The sequence below is a fragment of the Prinia subflava genome, chromosome 1 (genome assembly GCF_021018805.1).
Source record: "Prinia subflava isolate CZ2003 ecotype Zambia chromosome 1, Cam_Psub_1.2, whole genome shotgun sequence".
Lineage (NCBI taxonomy): Eukaryota > Metazoa > Chordata > Aves > Passeriformes > Cisticolidae > Prinia > Prinia subflava.
This window is the reverse complement of record NC_086247.1, coordinates 140282428-140298676: the sequence shown is the minus strand read 5'-3', so window position 1 is coordinate 140298676 and position 16249 is coordinate 140282428. Positions and strand designations below refer to the sequence as shown.

General features: G+C 37.6%; 1 protein-coding gene across 17 annotated transcripts in view; it reads left to right on the top strand.

Moving 5' to 3' along the window:
- PARD3 (par-3 family cell polarity regulator) overlaps window positions 1–11361 on the top strand; it is a 452827-nt gene extending 441466 nt beyond the window's left edge. For all 17 annotated transcript variants that reach the window (XM_063415024.1, XM_063415043.1, XM_063415034.1 and 14 more), the window contains 2 exons: window positions 6686–6813; window positions 10155–11361. In XM_063415024.1, coding sequence (XP_063271094.1) covers window positions 6686–6813; window positions 10155–10548 — 522 coding nt within the window. In that variant the 3' untranslated portion in view covers window positions 10549–11361. The remainder of the gene's footprint in view (window positions 1–6685; window positions 6814–10154) is intronic.
- Window positions 11362–16249: the final 4888 nt, after the last annotated feature.

Genomic DNA, 16249 nt, shown 5'->3' with positions numbered 1-16249 from the left:
TGCCCCATCGTGTTTGTCCTGCCAGTAAACAAAGTACTTGTCTGCCTGTGAGTGTTCAACAGCACCAGGCAGCTTTAACAGACACAAAAAGTGATAGTGCTGGAATGAGATGACACTGTCTATTAAGCAGCATAACATTTCTGCTCAAGGCCATTTGAATGACACACTGTTAGGGTTTAAATAACTGCCTAAATGCTGCAACATCGAGCCATCTCTAAAATTCACTCATTCTGCAAGCTGAGTTAAAGCTTTAAGGAAGAGATTTTTGTATTTGTTTATTTTAGGATGACTTTCTCAGGCTTCATAGCTGTTCTCTTTTTTCTTTTATGTGGCGCTTTTTATGTGTGTGTATTTCAAAAACAAGGTACAAGAGGCTTTCAAGGGCAATACTATAGGCCTGTTGTTGCATGGAAAAAATATAAAAATAACATAAAGTATGATTAATCCATTTTAATCCTGCTGGTGTTAATTCCAGTCAAGGTTTGCAGAAATATGTATCTGGGCATGCAGAATTGTGTGGAATTAGTGTGTCTGCTAATGCTTAAGGCCCTTGATGTTGCTATGACACTTTTATACCAATGAGGATTCTTTTGGGGATGATTTTTCTGCTTGGTACCAAAGTTGAGCCTTTGTTTTCTGTGCTTTTCTGGATTGTGTTAGGTCTGCTGAGGCTTTGGGGGACCTCGTTGTAATCTGTTCCACATCTCATATTTTTGCCTAGTCACATCTTGATTAACAGATACACCCGCCCCTTCTGTAACAAAACCACAGCTCTGTAGCCCTAAATGCCATGGGAGTGAACAATCCAGTTTTATAAAAGAGCATTTAAAATCCATGGAAAACACTACAGCTGCTTGCCAGTCCTGATTGTGGAAGCACATCAGTGATCCAAAAAAGCCCACAAAGAGGCTTGAGGGACAAAAGTTGGTGCTTTATTTCATCATATTCAATACAATAATTGGTGCTGAAAATGGGAAGAGGCAAATTCCATTCACAAATACATTCATCTCCAGTCATCCTGGATCTATCTGAATGATGGGAAAAAACTGGTGTTGAGAGAGCAGCTGAGCAAAATGTACTTTAAATATTTAGGAGTTAAATATAAATATACTTTATTTTCCAAAGGTAACAGCTAACTGGGTCATAATGTATACACTATTTGACTTGTCTGACTACAGCTTTAATTACATGCACAAATTTGTGAAAAGTAAGTAATTACATGATTTTCATAGAAGAAAGACTCCAGGAGTCCTAGTAATATATTTATACATGGCCTGATAAATAAAGGCTCAGAAGATCTGGGGACTATGCTTGGGTTTTTTTCTGCTGTTTGTTGATATGTAGGTCTTGTCTGTATAGAAAAAAAAACAAACCCTTTTTGTTCTGTTTAAGATACTTATTTCTCATCCCTGTACTCAAGTCCTTGACTTTCTCAAAGCCATACTAAATTTTGAATAGCCTAAATTTTTTTAGGAAAAATAAAAGCCTAATTTTTGTTGCTATAACTTTCACCATAGCATATTAATATTACCTGAAAAAATGAAAAACAGATTTTACTCAATACAAACATTGTAAAGTTTATATCAGGCTATAACTTATGTAGTTACTAAACACATTAATGAGAAAGAGAAATATCATAATAATTCTTTCTATTCTTAGTCCATTTCAATCATCTATTTTAGGATATTTTATGCAAGATATTAGGCAATATCTAATGGAATATTGCAGTAAACAAAAACCTTTGAAGCTAAATTGAAGTTTCTCCTATCGCACAATCTGTTTCAGAGGGGAAACAAAAGTTATGCAGGAAAGTGTCTCCATAGGTAATTTCTCTTTAGCTGTGTATTAATAGCCATTTCATATATCAAATCTGCAAAGGATTAGCGTTTTTGCTAAGATTTAGGCTCTAACTTTAACATTTTTTTTACTTCTTTTTACCCACTAGCTTTGATTTACTAATATATTTGAAATTAAAAAATGAAGATATAAGATTTTTAAATGAAATTAAGTCATTTTAGTTAGTAAACATACATATTTATAGCTCACAGGCATACAGTGAGCATAAATAACCTCAAGCAGAATTTCAGGGCTTTGTGTTTGTTTCTGCCATACTGAAGATTTTCTTTCTGCTGCTCCTAACACAGAACAGAAGTCATTGTTCCATACTGCTCAGTTTCCTGTATATACAACGTAGAAAGGTACAGAAAGGGATAGGATTTTCTTATTACATGTTGCTTGAGTTAATACATGCACCTGTTGGCAATTTTTAAGAGACATACTGCTATATGTTCTGTTCACCATAGCAACATAAACACAAAGATGGAAGTAAAAATCATTTTCAAGGACATCTCCCAGAGACAGCAAATGTTTTTCATCATTCTGAATTTTGATATACACAGTTACTGGATTGTCTGTCATCTGTGCCAAGTACATTTACACATAAAGCAGGCAAGGTCATTTAATCTTATCTGTTTCTAATTAGTGCTGCACTTTGAGAACCACGGACTTTTGCGGGTCCTTGTGCCTGCCAAGTTCCCAGGTGAACTTGAAACTTCTTGGTTAAACACAGAGCTTAATCTGGAAAAAAAAAATTAGCACATTTATTTTAATTAAGTAGTGGTCGTTTTTAATAACTGGGAAAATACCAAGGGACCTGCTCCTGTAGTAATCTCCCTGTTAACTATTTCTTTATCACCCCAAAGAGTTTTATGAGTCTGAGTAAGCACTTGTCCCAGCTTGTCCCTGTGGCTCTAGGCTGTCAGATAGGTATGTCACTGCCACTGGGAGATCTCCTGTCACCTGAACTAGTTGGATCTCAGTGAAAAGTCAGTGCCATGGGTGGCCCCCATGGTCTCCTCTCTGTGTGTTGGTGGCAGCTTTGATCTGTGCTGTTCCTGAGGGATCCATGCTGCCACCACACAGAACTCCCCTGTGTGGGTAGAAATGCCACTGTGCAGGGACAGAAGCAGTGTGGGCAGCCCCAGGATAGGTAGGAAAAGAGAGGAGGAGCTTTGTCCCTAAAATGTGTTGCCCTGGGCTGCTGATAATGGTCACTGTAACATGAGCTATGGTGGTTACACGTTCTGTTACAGAACTGTTCACTGTAACATGAAAAAATGTTGTTTGCATAAAGTGAGAAACTAGGAACTTTTAACTTTGCAGCCCTGGATTTAAATTAATGCATCTTTGGGAAGAGAGCTGTGTAATTTCATCTATCTTAAAGCACCATTTTACGTGCTGAATATTGTTCAACAATGCTGAATGCACTATCGTTGCCACTCCAAATGTATTGTGGAAGGCATGAACATACATTTATTTGTGTAACTCAGCCTTGGTTGTTATTGTGGCCTTGACCACATCCTAATTTAAAAGGTCAGTGCTTGTCATACATCTCATTGCAAGCGAGGCCAGGGTTCTTATCAATCTGTTCTGTGAGCACCGAGCTGTTGCCAGCTTTGTTGGATGGTTTCAGGTTGTTATAATTGTACTTAGCCTTGTACTGGTATCAGTGTTATAATTACTGTGTAACGTGTGTTCCTTGTACACCTTTTTTTGCTGTTGAAAGTTCTGAAAATAGTGCACCTTTCTTTTCCTAACCTTCTCCATTCCATGGTAATATAAATGGGCTAGACATTTATATAGATGTGTGTTTAGGAATGTATTTTATTAAAATATATGTGTATAAAAGCATACTGTGAGAACTGAGACAAGGTTACTAATTAGTTTTTGAAGACTAAAGTTACTTATTCTATAAATATTTTTTGTTTAGTCATTGTAATCAACAGCACATTGTTATATCGCTGTATGGAGATTTGCACTTTACTGAGCAAGTTAAGGATCCAAAATGGAATATGTTAAGTCTTTATATCATCATAACCATCTATCAGGGGCATTCACAATGGTAGCACTGAGGTTTTGAATGAAAAGTTTTGAAAGAAAAGCCTTTTCATTAATAAGATGGCTGAATGTATCTGTCTATGTGTATGTATGTTATGATATGGAACATGTGATTGTATACAAAGAGAGTATTTTTATGTCTTGTTGACATATTTTTGGATACTTGAAATGAGATTATAGATTCAATTATATGAACAGCTTATTGTAGATGTGAACAACACTCAAACTAAATAAATGTCCTTTGCAGGTTAGTTAAGTATTGGAAATCATCTTAGTTTAACAGGGCATGCAAGTACTCATACCTTCAGCAAATCAGATAATGGATTTGAGATGTTTGCCTTTAGACTCATCAAATTATAAGTATTGTCCATTAGATGAAATTCTTTGTGAACTGCAGAGAATCCAGACCTGACTCCTCAGATCCTGTCATTCTGGGCATGCACTACAGCAGGCAGACAGGAGTGACAGCTCCTGCCTCTATTGAACCATTGGTTCCTCTGTGCATTAAAAAGAAATATCTCTGAAGTTACATTTTGATCTTAGTCCGTTCATACTCCATTAGGACTTTCAGAGCCTCTGTCACTTTACTGCAGGCTTTTGTGGTAACTTCATCTCTCCACATGTGTGTGTGTGCTTTCTAGATGATGCATTTTATTGTCTTGTATAAACCTTTATTGTATAAACCAACTGAGCAGCAGCTCAATCCTATCCCCACCTGTTTCGTGATTCTCTGCACTGTCAGATTCTTTAATCCATTATATTTACAGCCAACTGAAAAAAGTGAAACTGTTTTCAAATAAAGATAAGCAATTCTGATTTCATGTCTTATCTGTGGTAACTACTTTCCCACATATGACATAATGTAACTTCAAGCTTTCCAATGTTGTTGAAGTGAAACCCATGAAATGAGGAGATTTGCTGTAAAATCTTAGTTAAAATGTTTTTATTCTTTATGGGGAAGTTGATATGGGAACTATTGAGTTTCCCTGTGGTTCACTGTAAGCTGCTTATAACCACACAGGAGAGAATTCACAAATAAACCTTGTGATTTTCAGGTAATCACTCCCTTCCATAAGCTGAGCCCTTCAATAAAATACCAAATGTCAGAAGACTCTCAATAAAGTCAAGAAAGTTAGAAATGTTGACATATGCAATAACTGAAATGCTGCTCTGTATGTGTTGCCCTTATTTAATATAGCAGGAAATCTCTGTGGGGGTTGTTGGTTTGGACATACATATGTACAGCTTATTCATCTCTAAGAAAATTTCCCACAAGGCTGACACATGATTCTGTTTTCTCAATTTGTTGCTTCATCTCACCATTCCTAAAGCATTTTTCATTAAAATACTGGTTTTTTACTGAGGTTTTTACAGAGTAAATCTTTTCTGAAATAGACATTACTGTTACATTCAGGATTCTCTTAAATGAGTGGGCTGTTATTCCTAGTCTGTGCTGTCACATTCTTTCCCCCATAATCTCCTTATAATGGGAAAATTGTATCTCTTTAATTCTGAGCTGAGACTGATACTCTGTCTGAAGTGTATTTTCATTGACAACAAAGTTTCTAAAAGTTGTATACCTGTTTTAAACTTGTTTCTGGCTACCTGCAGGTACGTGACTATAGTAAGACACTTAGGTCACAAATGACAACTCTAGTTTCTGTAACTTGTCTTTTATGTGCAAAGCTTTTGAAAAGCCTTTTATCTTGCATATATTTGTGAACCATTAGGATCTCTTTCTGCTGCAGAAATTATAATGGAAAAAAACAAGAGATGTTTGTTTTGAGGAAAAGCAGAGATAAAAAGGCAAAACATGCTTTTAAAAGTAAGTCTGAGACAGGCTGTTTTCAGTTGCAGGCTCAGACTAGTGGTGATGCTCCCTCACCTCCCCATATTTAAACTTACATATTTCGAATAATATTGGTAATTTTAAGGAGAAAAAAAAAAAGTAATGCTCTGTTTCTTTGTAGGAAAAACCTTATTAGTAAAACAACAAGAAAAGGCCATAGCATTCTTTGATTTTTGTGACACTCTATTTTGCAAAATGAAATCACAAAATCTGAAGAAAGTGCTAGGGTGAAATGAAAAATGGTATCTCTACAAAAGGGAACTTTTCCGTGTTCCAAAGTTTGAATCCATCCATTCTGTCAGATCTTGACCTGTAATACTCTCTGTTCCCAGAAAGACCATCCATTTTCACTTGCTCTTAGTACTGGCTTCAACGTTTCAAATTGTCACCTCATTAAGATCCTGCTCAGAGATACAGGAGTCCTCATTGTCCACAACACACTTGCTGAATTTATCTACTTGATCATACTAAACCAGAAAATGTTTTCCCTGTCTCTGGGCCAACTGTGGAACAGGATGGTTCCACAAAGGTAAAGCATCTCTTGAGTGTATTGGTGAAGTTCCATGGAGCTGCTGTGCTCCTTCCCTCCTCAAATCCTTAGGAGGGTGTAGAACTTAGCATTACCATGGCTAGGCTTAACTTAAAGAGTCTGAAAATCTGTCCCACTGACTTAATGTAAATTACAGCATTGCCATAAAAGCATAACCCATTCTGGATGATTGTTTGCCTCATACATCTCAGAAATAGCAGGTCAGAAAAAGAATTTGTATCACAGGCCACTGTTACAGGTCAGAATTTAACCTAATTATTGTGAAAGATCTCCCTGAACTGCATGTTGAAACAAGCATCGCCGTATTTGTACAACAACAACTGAAATGATAGCTGATCTGTGGGCATTTTTTCTGCCTTGTTTAGGACACTCTCATTTTTGTCTTGTAGCCAAACACCAAGACGTACTCGCAGAGCGGCCGGCACTCCGTGTCCGTGGAGGTGCAAATGCAGCGGCAGCGGCAGGAGGAGCGGGAGAGTTTCCAGCAAGCCCAGCGCCAGTACAGCTCCCTGCCCAGGTATGGGAACTGCCTGGGGCTCTTCCTGAGGAGCCCAGAGCTCATTTCATTTCTGGAGGAAAGTGTCCTGCTCCGTGCAGACACTTTTGTTCAGCGTTGATATCAGGTGGAATGTATTCACTGTGGAAGAGGTGTAGAATTTCCTAAGCGAGAGCATGTGGTAGCTGGGAGTTGCTTCAGAGAATTTCTTCAGAGCTGATTTCAGGGGAATTTGATGACGTTCAGCACCCAGTAGAATTGAAATATTAAAACAAACCTATTCTTTGTGGGACACTATCCAGTTTAATTTTCTGCAATTGCAAAAGTCTCCTGAGCATGTCATGAGGTGTCTCCTTTTCACATGTCAGATTTTTTTTTTCTGTTGCCTAATTCCGTACTGGGTAGAAATTTATCTTTGAGATGTTAATGTGGAAAAAATTAAAAAGGAAAAAAAAATGAAGATCTTCAACAAAAAATATGGAACTGAGAAAATCCAAGAAATCAAAGGTCTTTGAGTTTACATATATACATTTTTTAATATATAAAGAGTGCTGAAAATTAATACATTTTTTTGTGTAAACAAAACTGTTTTTTTTTAAATAGTAGGGTTTTTTTTAAAGATTAGTTATTTGGGCAAAATGTGTTCTACTTGATATTTAGTTTTAAGAATTAATAGAGTTTAGCCAGCTTGTATTACAAATTAACTCTCACAGTTAAACATTATGCAAATGCATTTTGAAATATCAGCAGCAGTGGTTGAATGGAGAATAATTTACATTGGAGCTTGGTGTCAAATTGCTTTCCAATAAGGCTGTATTATTTTTATGACTTGTGTGGAAATGGTGTGGAAAAAAATGTGTTGTGACAAGATATGTTTTACCAGGTGTATTATAACTCTTGTTTTGGAAACAAATATAAGCCATCTAGCAAATTTATTTAGCCATGAACTCTTATCTTAGCAACATTTTTGAAAATAGAACACTTTCAGATTTTCAAATGCTTTAACACCTTTCAATGTAGAATTTTTCTATTAAGTTTGGAAGGTGGGAAAGGGAAATGTAAAGTTCCTGTGTTTTCTGAGATCGTTAGTTTCTCATCTTGAAAATCTTTATATCCCCTCTTCTTTTTATCTCTGTCTTCCTTTGGAAATGACCACACCTAATAATACCATATTGTTTCTCCTGAGAAATTCTCTCCCAGTTATGCTAGCCCCACTAAACCATGTTCATTTATAGTTTTAAAACTATGATTCATAGAACTCTCTTCCCCTGTTCACAGTCTCTGGTACCATTTAAAGGCTGGAATCAGTTGCAATGCTGTTCAGTGGCAAAAATTAAAAACTCCAAGGTGAAAATTAATCTACAAGAAATATGAAAAATAGATCATAAAACAGCTCATAGAAATGCTTGTTTTAAAAAGAGTTACTGAGAACTTTACTCAAGGTGGTTTTCAACATGAGAAATGGCTAGCAATCTAGCAATGCATGTTACTGTGTAATTAATGATAATTTAATGGCTTAGTTTGAACTCTCTGGGTGTTTCAGCTGTGCTGAGAGCAGACAGCACTGCTGTTCAGCACTGTAAATACCACAATACTCCTATAACAACCTGGGGCATTGAATTTTCCAGCTTTTACAACAGCTTTCTTACTATTAATCTGAAACCTAGGTCCCAGGCCTAATGTTGCAGCCATGACTATGTAATGATTGAAGTTTGTACACTGGCTTCATTCTTGAGCTTTGCTGCCTTTTATCCTGTGTATTCTCTAAGAGCCTCCATTTTCTGCCCCTTTGCACATTCAAATCTTTAGTACTGGACGCAAATAAACTCTTGAGTCAATTTTAAAGGCACTTCCCAGAAACACAGGGAAAGTGTGCCAACTAATTTTGAACAAGTACCAGAAAACAGTCAGTAAATTAAATTGTTCAACTAGTCATCCTCTTGTCCCATGTGAAACTGTAAGAGCAAGTTTTAACTCCACGTTAATTTTCTACTACTTAAAATTTATCTTGCTCTGGATCAGGAACCTGACGGTTTCGTAGCCTACAGAGGTTCGTTCAATTTGCTCTTGTTCCAGGGAGTGATAAAACATGACTCAGAAGCATTGTTGTTTCGGCAAAGCTGCATATGAGAATACCAATAACAGCTATAAAAAAATTTTGCAAGAATTTACATTATGTTGTAATTTTTGCTGCAACAATTTACATTCATCTTGCATAACATTTTTCGTCCAGAGGTCTCAGAATCAGTTATGAAATAAGGTAGATATGGTAATTTTCAAATTATACCTGTGGAAGGAAGATTGAAAAAATATTAGGTGACTTTTTACTTTTAGTAATGGTAGAAAATTTTTCCTGTTCTCCTGTCTCTCTGCTGCGTATTCATTGGATGAGGTCACGGTGTCATATGTGATGACAGGAAAAACCAAGCCATATATAAACAACTATATTATTTTCTTATTGATTTATGTCGCAATATATTTTATTTTATTGCTTGATTCTCATACTCTAATTTTAATCTCAAAGTGGGTATCTCTTTTGCTGCAGCACAAAATTGTTTTACTTTATCACCACCAATCTTATTTTAAATTCATACAAGCATCTAGCAGTTTGATAGTAAATTAAAGTTATTTCAAAACCATAATCTTTCTTCAAAATAATGTGGTGATTTATTGTGAAAAGAGATAAGAATTTGTAATTCCTGTGTGTATTTGGCCTATTTATCTACTCCCTGGAGTCAAAAAATGAGCAAAAAACTTTATCTCTGCCTCTTCTTTTATGAAAGCTATAGCAGACTGGGAAACATTCCTTATAGCACAAAATTCCTTAGGTCTGGAAATGGGAGGAAGAAAGTGGAACTTCCTCTCAGTAATGTGCTTTATCTTCTGACTTGTGCAGTGTTAGGGCAGGCATTTTAAGGATCTGCCTGTTGCATTTTTAACTAAGTGTCAGTCTAGATTCAAATCTTTCATGAGTGGCTTTACAATTGCTAGCTGTTACCTGCATTCTTAGGAAGCACAGCAACATGTATAATCTTTCCTAGTCTGCAGCTGAATTGTAACACATTTTTGTGAGAAGATGAGGGTAATTGTGGCTGGATGGGTTTTCATGGCATAGTCCTCCCGCAGAGGCCTAGAAATACAGTTCAACTCTCTAGGAAATGTTTTGCCAGCCAAAGAGACAAGATTTCATTTTGGGGCAGAAGAGAACTATGACTCTAGAAAATGAATTCTAGAGAATACCATAGCTGGGCAAAAGCTGATGGCATGGCAGAGGCTGCCTTCTTTCCAGTGATCGTTGTCAATAACAGTGGAAGGTGAACCAGAACATTTGTCTTAAAAACCTTTTCCATTTTTCTTTTCAGGCAAAGCAGGAAAAATGCCAGTTCTGTATCTCAAGACTCCTGGGAGCAGAGTTATTCCCCTGGAGAAGGGTTCCAGACTGCGAAGGAAAACCCCAGATATTCCAGCTACCAGGGATCAAGGAATGGCTATATGGGGGGACATGGCTTTAATGCCAGGGTGATGCTAGAAACACAAGAACTGCTCCGTCAAGAGCAGAGGCGGAAAGAACAACAACTGAAAAAAAAAACTTCTTCTGAAGGGCCTAGCAACTATGACTCATATAAGAAAATTCAGGACCCTAATTATACCCCTCCTAAAGGTCCTTTCAGACAAGATGTACCACCTTCACCATCTCAGGTGGCGAGGCTGAACAGATTGCAAACACCAGAAAAGGGAAGACCATTCTATTCTTGAGGTGAAGAAAACGAGGATCAGCTCACCATGCAATAAGGAACATTTTCATACAAAGACTTATATTTTGAAAACTTTTTACACTGCTGGTACTAAGGAATATACCCGTTCTCTATTTCAGTGCCTTGGTGGGCCCTGCCCGTGTCTTTGCCGCTCTGTCCTGAGCGCTGAGTCCGCGGAGGGACGTCCCACCCTTTGACAATTACAGTGGAAGGGAGCAGCACTGCCCCTGCCTCCCGAGCCCCCAGCCCAGTCCCGTGCTGTCAATGGCTTTTTGCTAGGATTTGTTGTAATGTGTTTTACTTTGCAGTGACTTATTACACCAACATGCAGCTTTGGGGCATAAAATTAATGAATTTGAGTTTGAAGGAAGCATTGACATGTCCTTTATTATTTCTCTTGGGTCAGAAGGAGGTGTACATATCACTCTTGAGTGGGTAAGGCTGAGCTCTACTCTGGATTGCAGTTGGAGTTCTGATATGTTTTATGGTGGAGTCATTACCAGTCTTTGTTGATCAATATTTAAGTGTCTTTATGCTGAAAAACTATCCTTCTTCTATTATGCACATATGCACTCTTTTTTTCTCTCTCTCTCCCCACTCTGAGCTTATTAAAAAAGCCTTTATCCTGACTCATGAGGAAAACAATATTAAGCTTTCAGTTATCCTGAGAATCCTGTTCCAATTGCCTTATAATCTTAATGCACAGCCCATTACAAATGAAATAACTGGAGAGAGATTATTTATACAGACACAGCCAAACCTTTGATAAGTGTATTTTACTATTTTATTAAAGATGGGAAATTATGAACACACATGCAATTGAGTTCTACTTTGCTTTGCTTCTAAATTAATTTGGTCTTATGACACATATCTAGGAAGAGAACTAGGGAGGGTGTCATGTCAGCTCATCTGATACACAGTAGTCTTTGGGCAAATTTTGGAGATAGCTCAAAGCAGGAGCAGAGGAAGTCAAAGTTTTTCTTCAGATCAAATAGCTGTAAAGAGAACAATCTCTTTTTAGACATTGTGAAGCTTTGTGGACAATTTCCTTTGTGCTTCCATATACCATATTGTTGCATCATGACATTAAAACATTAAAAAGAAACCTTTAAGTTAATGAATGAGAGATAAGTGGAGACAAACTGTTACACATCATCCTGAAAACATATCAGTATCCAAAAATTACTAAAGCAAAATAATTGCTCTAATAGAGAGTAATATTTGAATGTGCATATGGGATATGAGAATTTCTTTTGCAGCAGCTGTTTTTATGTTTGCTGGTCTGAACTTCATGTATTGTACAAAATATAGCTGGGTTGCTGAAGTGCCTGCAAATCCTGATGTGAAAAGGCTTGAGAATGGATCTCAGCATATTGTGTACAAAAAGGAGAGAAAGCAGGAAAAAAAATCATGTATTGCGTGATTAAAAAAAAAAAAAGCCTATTTTTTTTTACTGGCACATTTTATTTTTGCGCCAACTCGTTTCTAGAATGTATGTGAAATATCAGCACACATATCAGTGTCTTTTATGCCTGTTTGTTAACAGTTTTTGTTGTTAATAATGTACTCCATGTTTAAAAGTTCTTACTAGTCTAAGCACAGTGACGTTGGATGACAATAGCATTTTTTACCCAGAATTTACAAAACTGTGTAAAATGGCTTTACTTGTACATATGAAATTTAGAATAAAAGGCTGTTTCCATCCTTGTCTTGGTATTGCCTGTAGACCCCTATGAAAACTGCTGCGAACATTAAGTTTAAAAAATACTTAACAGATGTTGTTTTATACTATTCCTAATGGTTTGTGTGTGTTGTCCTGTGAACAGAGAAGAGAAGAGAAGAGAAGAGAAGAGAAGAGAAGAGAAGAGAAGAGAAGAGAAGAGAAGAGAAGAGAAGAGAAGAGAAGAGAAGAGAAGAGAAGAGAAGAGAAGAGAAGAGAAGAGAAGAGAAAGAGAAGAGAAGAGAAGAGAAGAGAAGAGAAGAGAAGAGAAGAGAAGAGAAGAGAAGAGAAGAGAAGAGAAGAGAAGAGAAGAGACAAAAGAAAAGGAGTTCACAGGCCAGCTGAGGACCTGAAGACTATCCTCAAAGGCAAAACCCACATTGTTTAATGTGCTGAGTCACTTTAGGCCATACCCATAACATTTTAGAGGCACATTTTAAGACTAACCTCTATGGCAAAAATCTTCTCTGCTATAGCATGGAGTCCTCTGCTCAAGGAGAGCACTGTCAGAAGCACACCCACTGCAAACTGGCCAAATCTAGGCATGTGTTAGGAACCTCCTCTGCACTTTGTGTGTGTTTTGGGGTCTGATGGGAGCCCTTCACAGGAATGTTGGCACGGTGAAAAACTGGAGAAGGCAGATTTATGAATAAGGCAGTATTTACAGTGCCAGTGATACTTTGTTTCCCCCATTAGTATTGGAGCTGAGTCTGGTTTTCTCCTTCTTTCCCTCATTTCTCATTTTGTTGGTTGCTGCAGGAATGTCAATCATGATTCTGTGTATGCATGACATCAAGGTGTTGCCATGGCAATAATAGTGTCAAATTATTCACTGTGACTTTAGAGTGGGATCTCAAGGGGAAGAGTAACAGGAGCTGTAGGGTGGACAGGCAGCTTTTAGTGCCCAAATAAAGTAAAGGCAGGATTTTCCAAAAGACTTAAATTGTAGTATCTTGCATTTGAGCATGGGGAGATAATTGCATTTGCAGTTTTGCAGGCCTTGCTGTCTCATCTCCTGACTGCATTCCCAGATTACATAGTTTGACATTTCTACAGATTTATTTGCACTGGCAAATAATTGCAAGCACTAAAAAATGCATCCACAGGAATAGAAAACAGGTTAAAGTCCTTTTCAAAACAAGGCCTTTGATAAACTGTTGTAGGAAAAAGGGCATGTGTTTGGAAAAGCATGAAATACAGGATGTTTTATGTGTGAGGATGGCATATGTTAAAGTTTACTCTTCTATGAAACTCCTCTTCAAGGTGTTAACAATTTACCATAATTAGATGTGTTCATGAAAGAAGGCAGATGTTCTCTTTGGGCCGTGTCTGTGTTATGTTAGTAAAGAATAAGGTCTTTTTCTGGCTTTGTCATCCTGTCTTCTTCCTGACATAGTGTAGACAGGATTTCTAATATTAACTCCCATAAGTTGCGAAGGGCGATAAGGAAGTGGGAGGGAGATATTTTAATAGAAAATGACCTTTAGTTCTGCCTAGTGAATAGATTCAAAAGTTAATTGAGCTAACTGCATTACTACAGTAATTTGTGGACGCATTACCATTATGAGATTAAATACGTAACATCAGTGTATTTGAGAATGGTCACAGGACAGACTGTGAGGGAGCTTACAACATCGAGGAGTGGGTGTACAGCTTGCACATTTTGCTCTGTTGAAACCATGAGAAAACCATCTGCAAAGCCTCCTGTATTTTATCAAAATAATTTGTTAATGCTATTGAAATTCTTTGGGAACGTTTTATATTACTAATGCAGAATACTGCTGCCTTTCTCAAAAACCCTATTTTCCCTCTTCATATGGGCCTCCTTGGAAGCATGAGTGCAACCCTAGTGAGTTATTACATGGGCCAGATAGTTTAATGCTTGTCTTTGAGAACTCTGCCATCAAAAACAGTGAAAAATGGCGTAGAGCCCAGCTGAACATGACTGGAAAGTACAATTGCCATTTATTGCTGGCAAACAGCTGGGAGAACAACAGAACAAAATTTCAGCCCATCATGACTGTAGATACGTGGCCATGAGTGTAGATATATGGCCTGCCTTTCAAAGCTGCACTGATGTTTTGGTCACGTTGTCTCTATTAATGAGTATCTGTAACACTGCGTTTATCTGTTCTGGATATTTTGAGAAGGGAAAGGTTTGGCCAGACAAGGAAGAGATGTGCCAGATTAGCAGTGTTGGCTAAACATAGGATATTCTTGAGTAATTCAAACCTTTGAACTTGAGTTGTTGAGACTTAAAGTGAATTTGGCTATTGCATGTCCTGGCTTGCAAGACTGTTTTCAAAATATTTCCTAATTCTATTTGCTGTGCCTGACTGTTTCTACATCTTTCTCTCCCAAGTCCTCAGTCTAGTTAATAATAAGCATTGTGAGGAATCTGTCAGGAATGCAAATGCAGAAAAAAACCTCATCTATTTCTTATGCTGCCACTCCATCCTAGCCTTCCAGACTCAATGTAAAATTCAACTTTAGCATGGTGGAGGAAGGGTGAGGGTTAGAAATCCACACTGGGGGCTGACTTTCTGAAAGTTCTGTCTGTGTGTGTGTCTGTGTGGGGGGCACAGACTGGGTTAATGTGCCTTTAATTCCTGTCCCTCTTCAAAAAACAGTTTGTAGCTTTTTTTTGGTGTTTTTCCTGTCTGTGCAGAAAGCAGCTATGATTTGATGCACATGGACATTTTTTTACACCTCCTTGTAATCTCTTCTATTTTGTATCAGCATCACACTCTCTCTTTTACATCTGCTGATTAATTCTGTTGCATTTATTTGTTTCTCTAAATGACATGCAATTCATTCATATCCTAGGCTACTTCTTGCCTGTGATTGATTTTTCTCTCTTAGATTTGTAAACTTATTATAATATTTTTCTGTCCTTGGGAGTAATATTATCTTTTGTAATTTGCACTTTAATCAATTTTAAAAACTGAGACTGGAAGCTTGAGTTGGGATTACACAAAAGCAGACTAAAGAACATGGCTTTGATTTCTATGCTGTGTGCAGTGCACACTTCCTAGGCCCTTGTAGGGACTGGGCATAATACTCACTGAATGAGATGAAGAAAAACATCAAGCCCAGGATCTTTGGAAGGAAAAAAAAAAATATAGGGCAAGTTTGGAAGATATTTATGCCCACTGTCTTCCATCTACTGTGAAAAAACACAAAATTCCTTAGATGTATCACTCTGCCTGACTGATGGTTTTAGAGCTCAAACTGATATGATTGTGGTTCAAAAGCAGAGGGATGGAAGAGGAAGCCACTGCACCCTTCCAGAGGATCCCAGGACCCATTTCCCTTGCAAATAGGCTCCCAAAATTCTGTTTTCAGATGCACATCTTACGTCAGCCAAGGTCTGGAATGGGCTTACAGTCACAAATTAAACTCCCAGTGCAGTGGCTGCAGTGACATCTGTCAGGAAGGGAGAGATGACAGCCACAGGTGATAATGGCTTCAGGTGTCTGATTTTTATCTGCTTGTTTGTTGGAGCAATCCTTGTCTTAGAAAAATAAGGGAAGAAATGAAGAGTGAGGGAGAGGTGTAAAATGTGAGTAAAAAGGTTCTCCCCTTACACTCTTGTCACCTTTACAGCCACTGGGATTTGGCCACTTTTTCTTCTTCTTTATGCCCCAAAGACATAAGAAGGAATAAACTAGGTAGCAGTAACCTCAGCACAAAAATCACTACTCTCCTAGAGAGTGTAGGGCATAAGATGTGAATTAACAAGGCGACAAAGAGAACAGCATTACTGTCCCTCTGTTATTTCCTCTGTGGCTTTCCCTGGGGAGTGTTTAGATTGTCAGTCCTTGGGACAAGGAGCTGTGTTTATTTTTTATCTACAGAACAGAATAGTCTTGTTGGCAGTAAAAACTAGTCATTATCTGGTGGCAGAGGGGAAGTTGATGTGAAAGGAGTTTTTAAAATTTGGTTTATATGGACTTTTGCAACAACTGCATGATGTATTCCT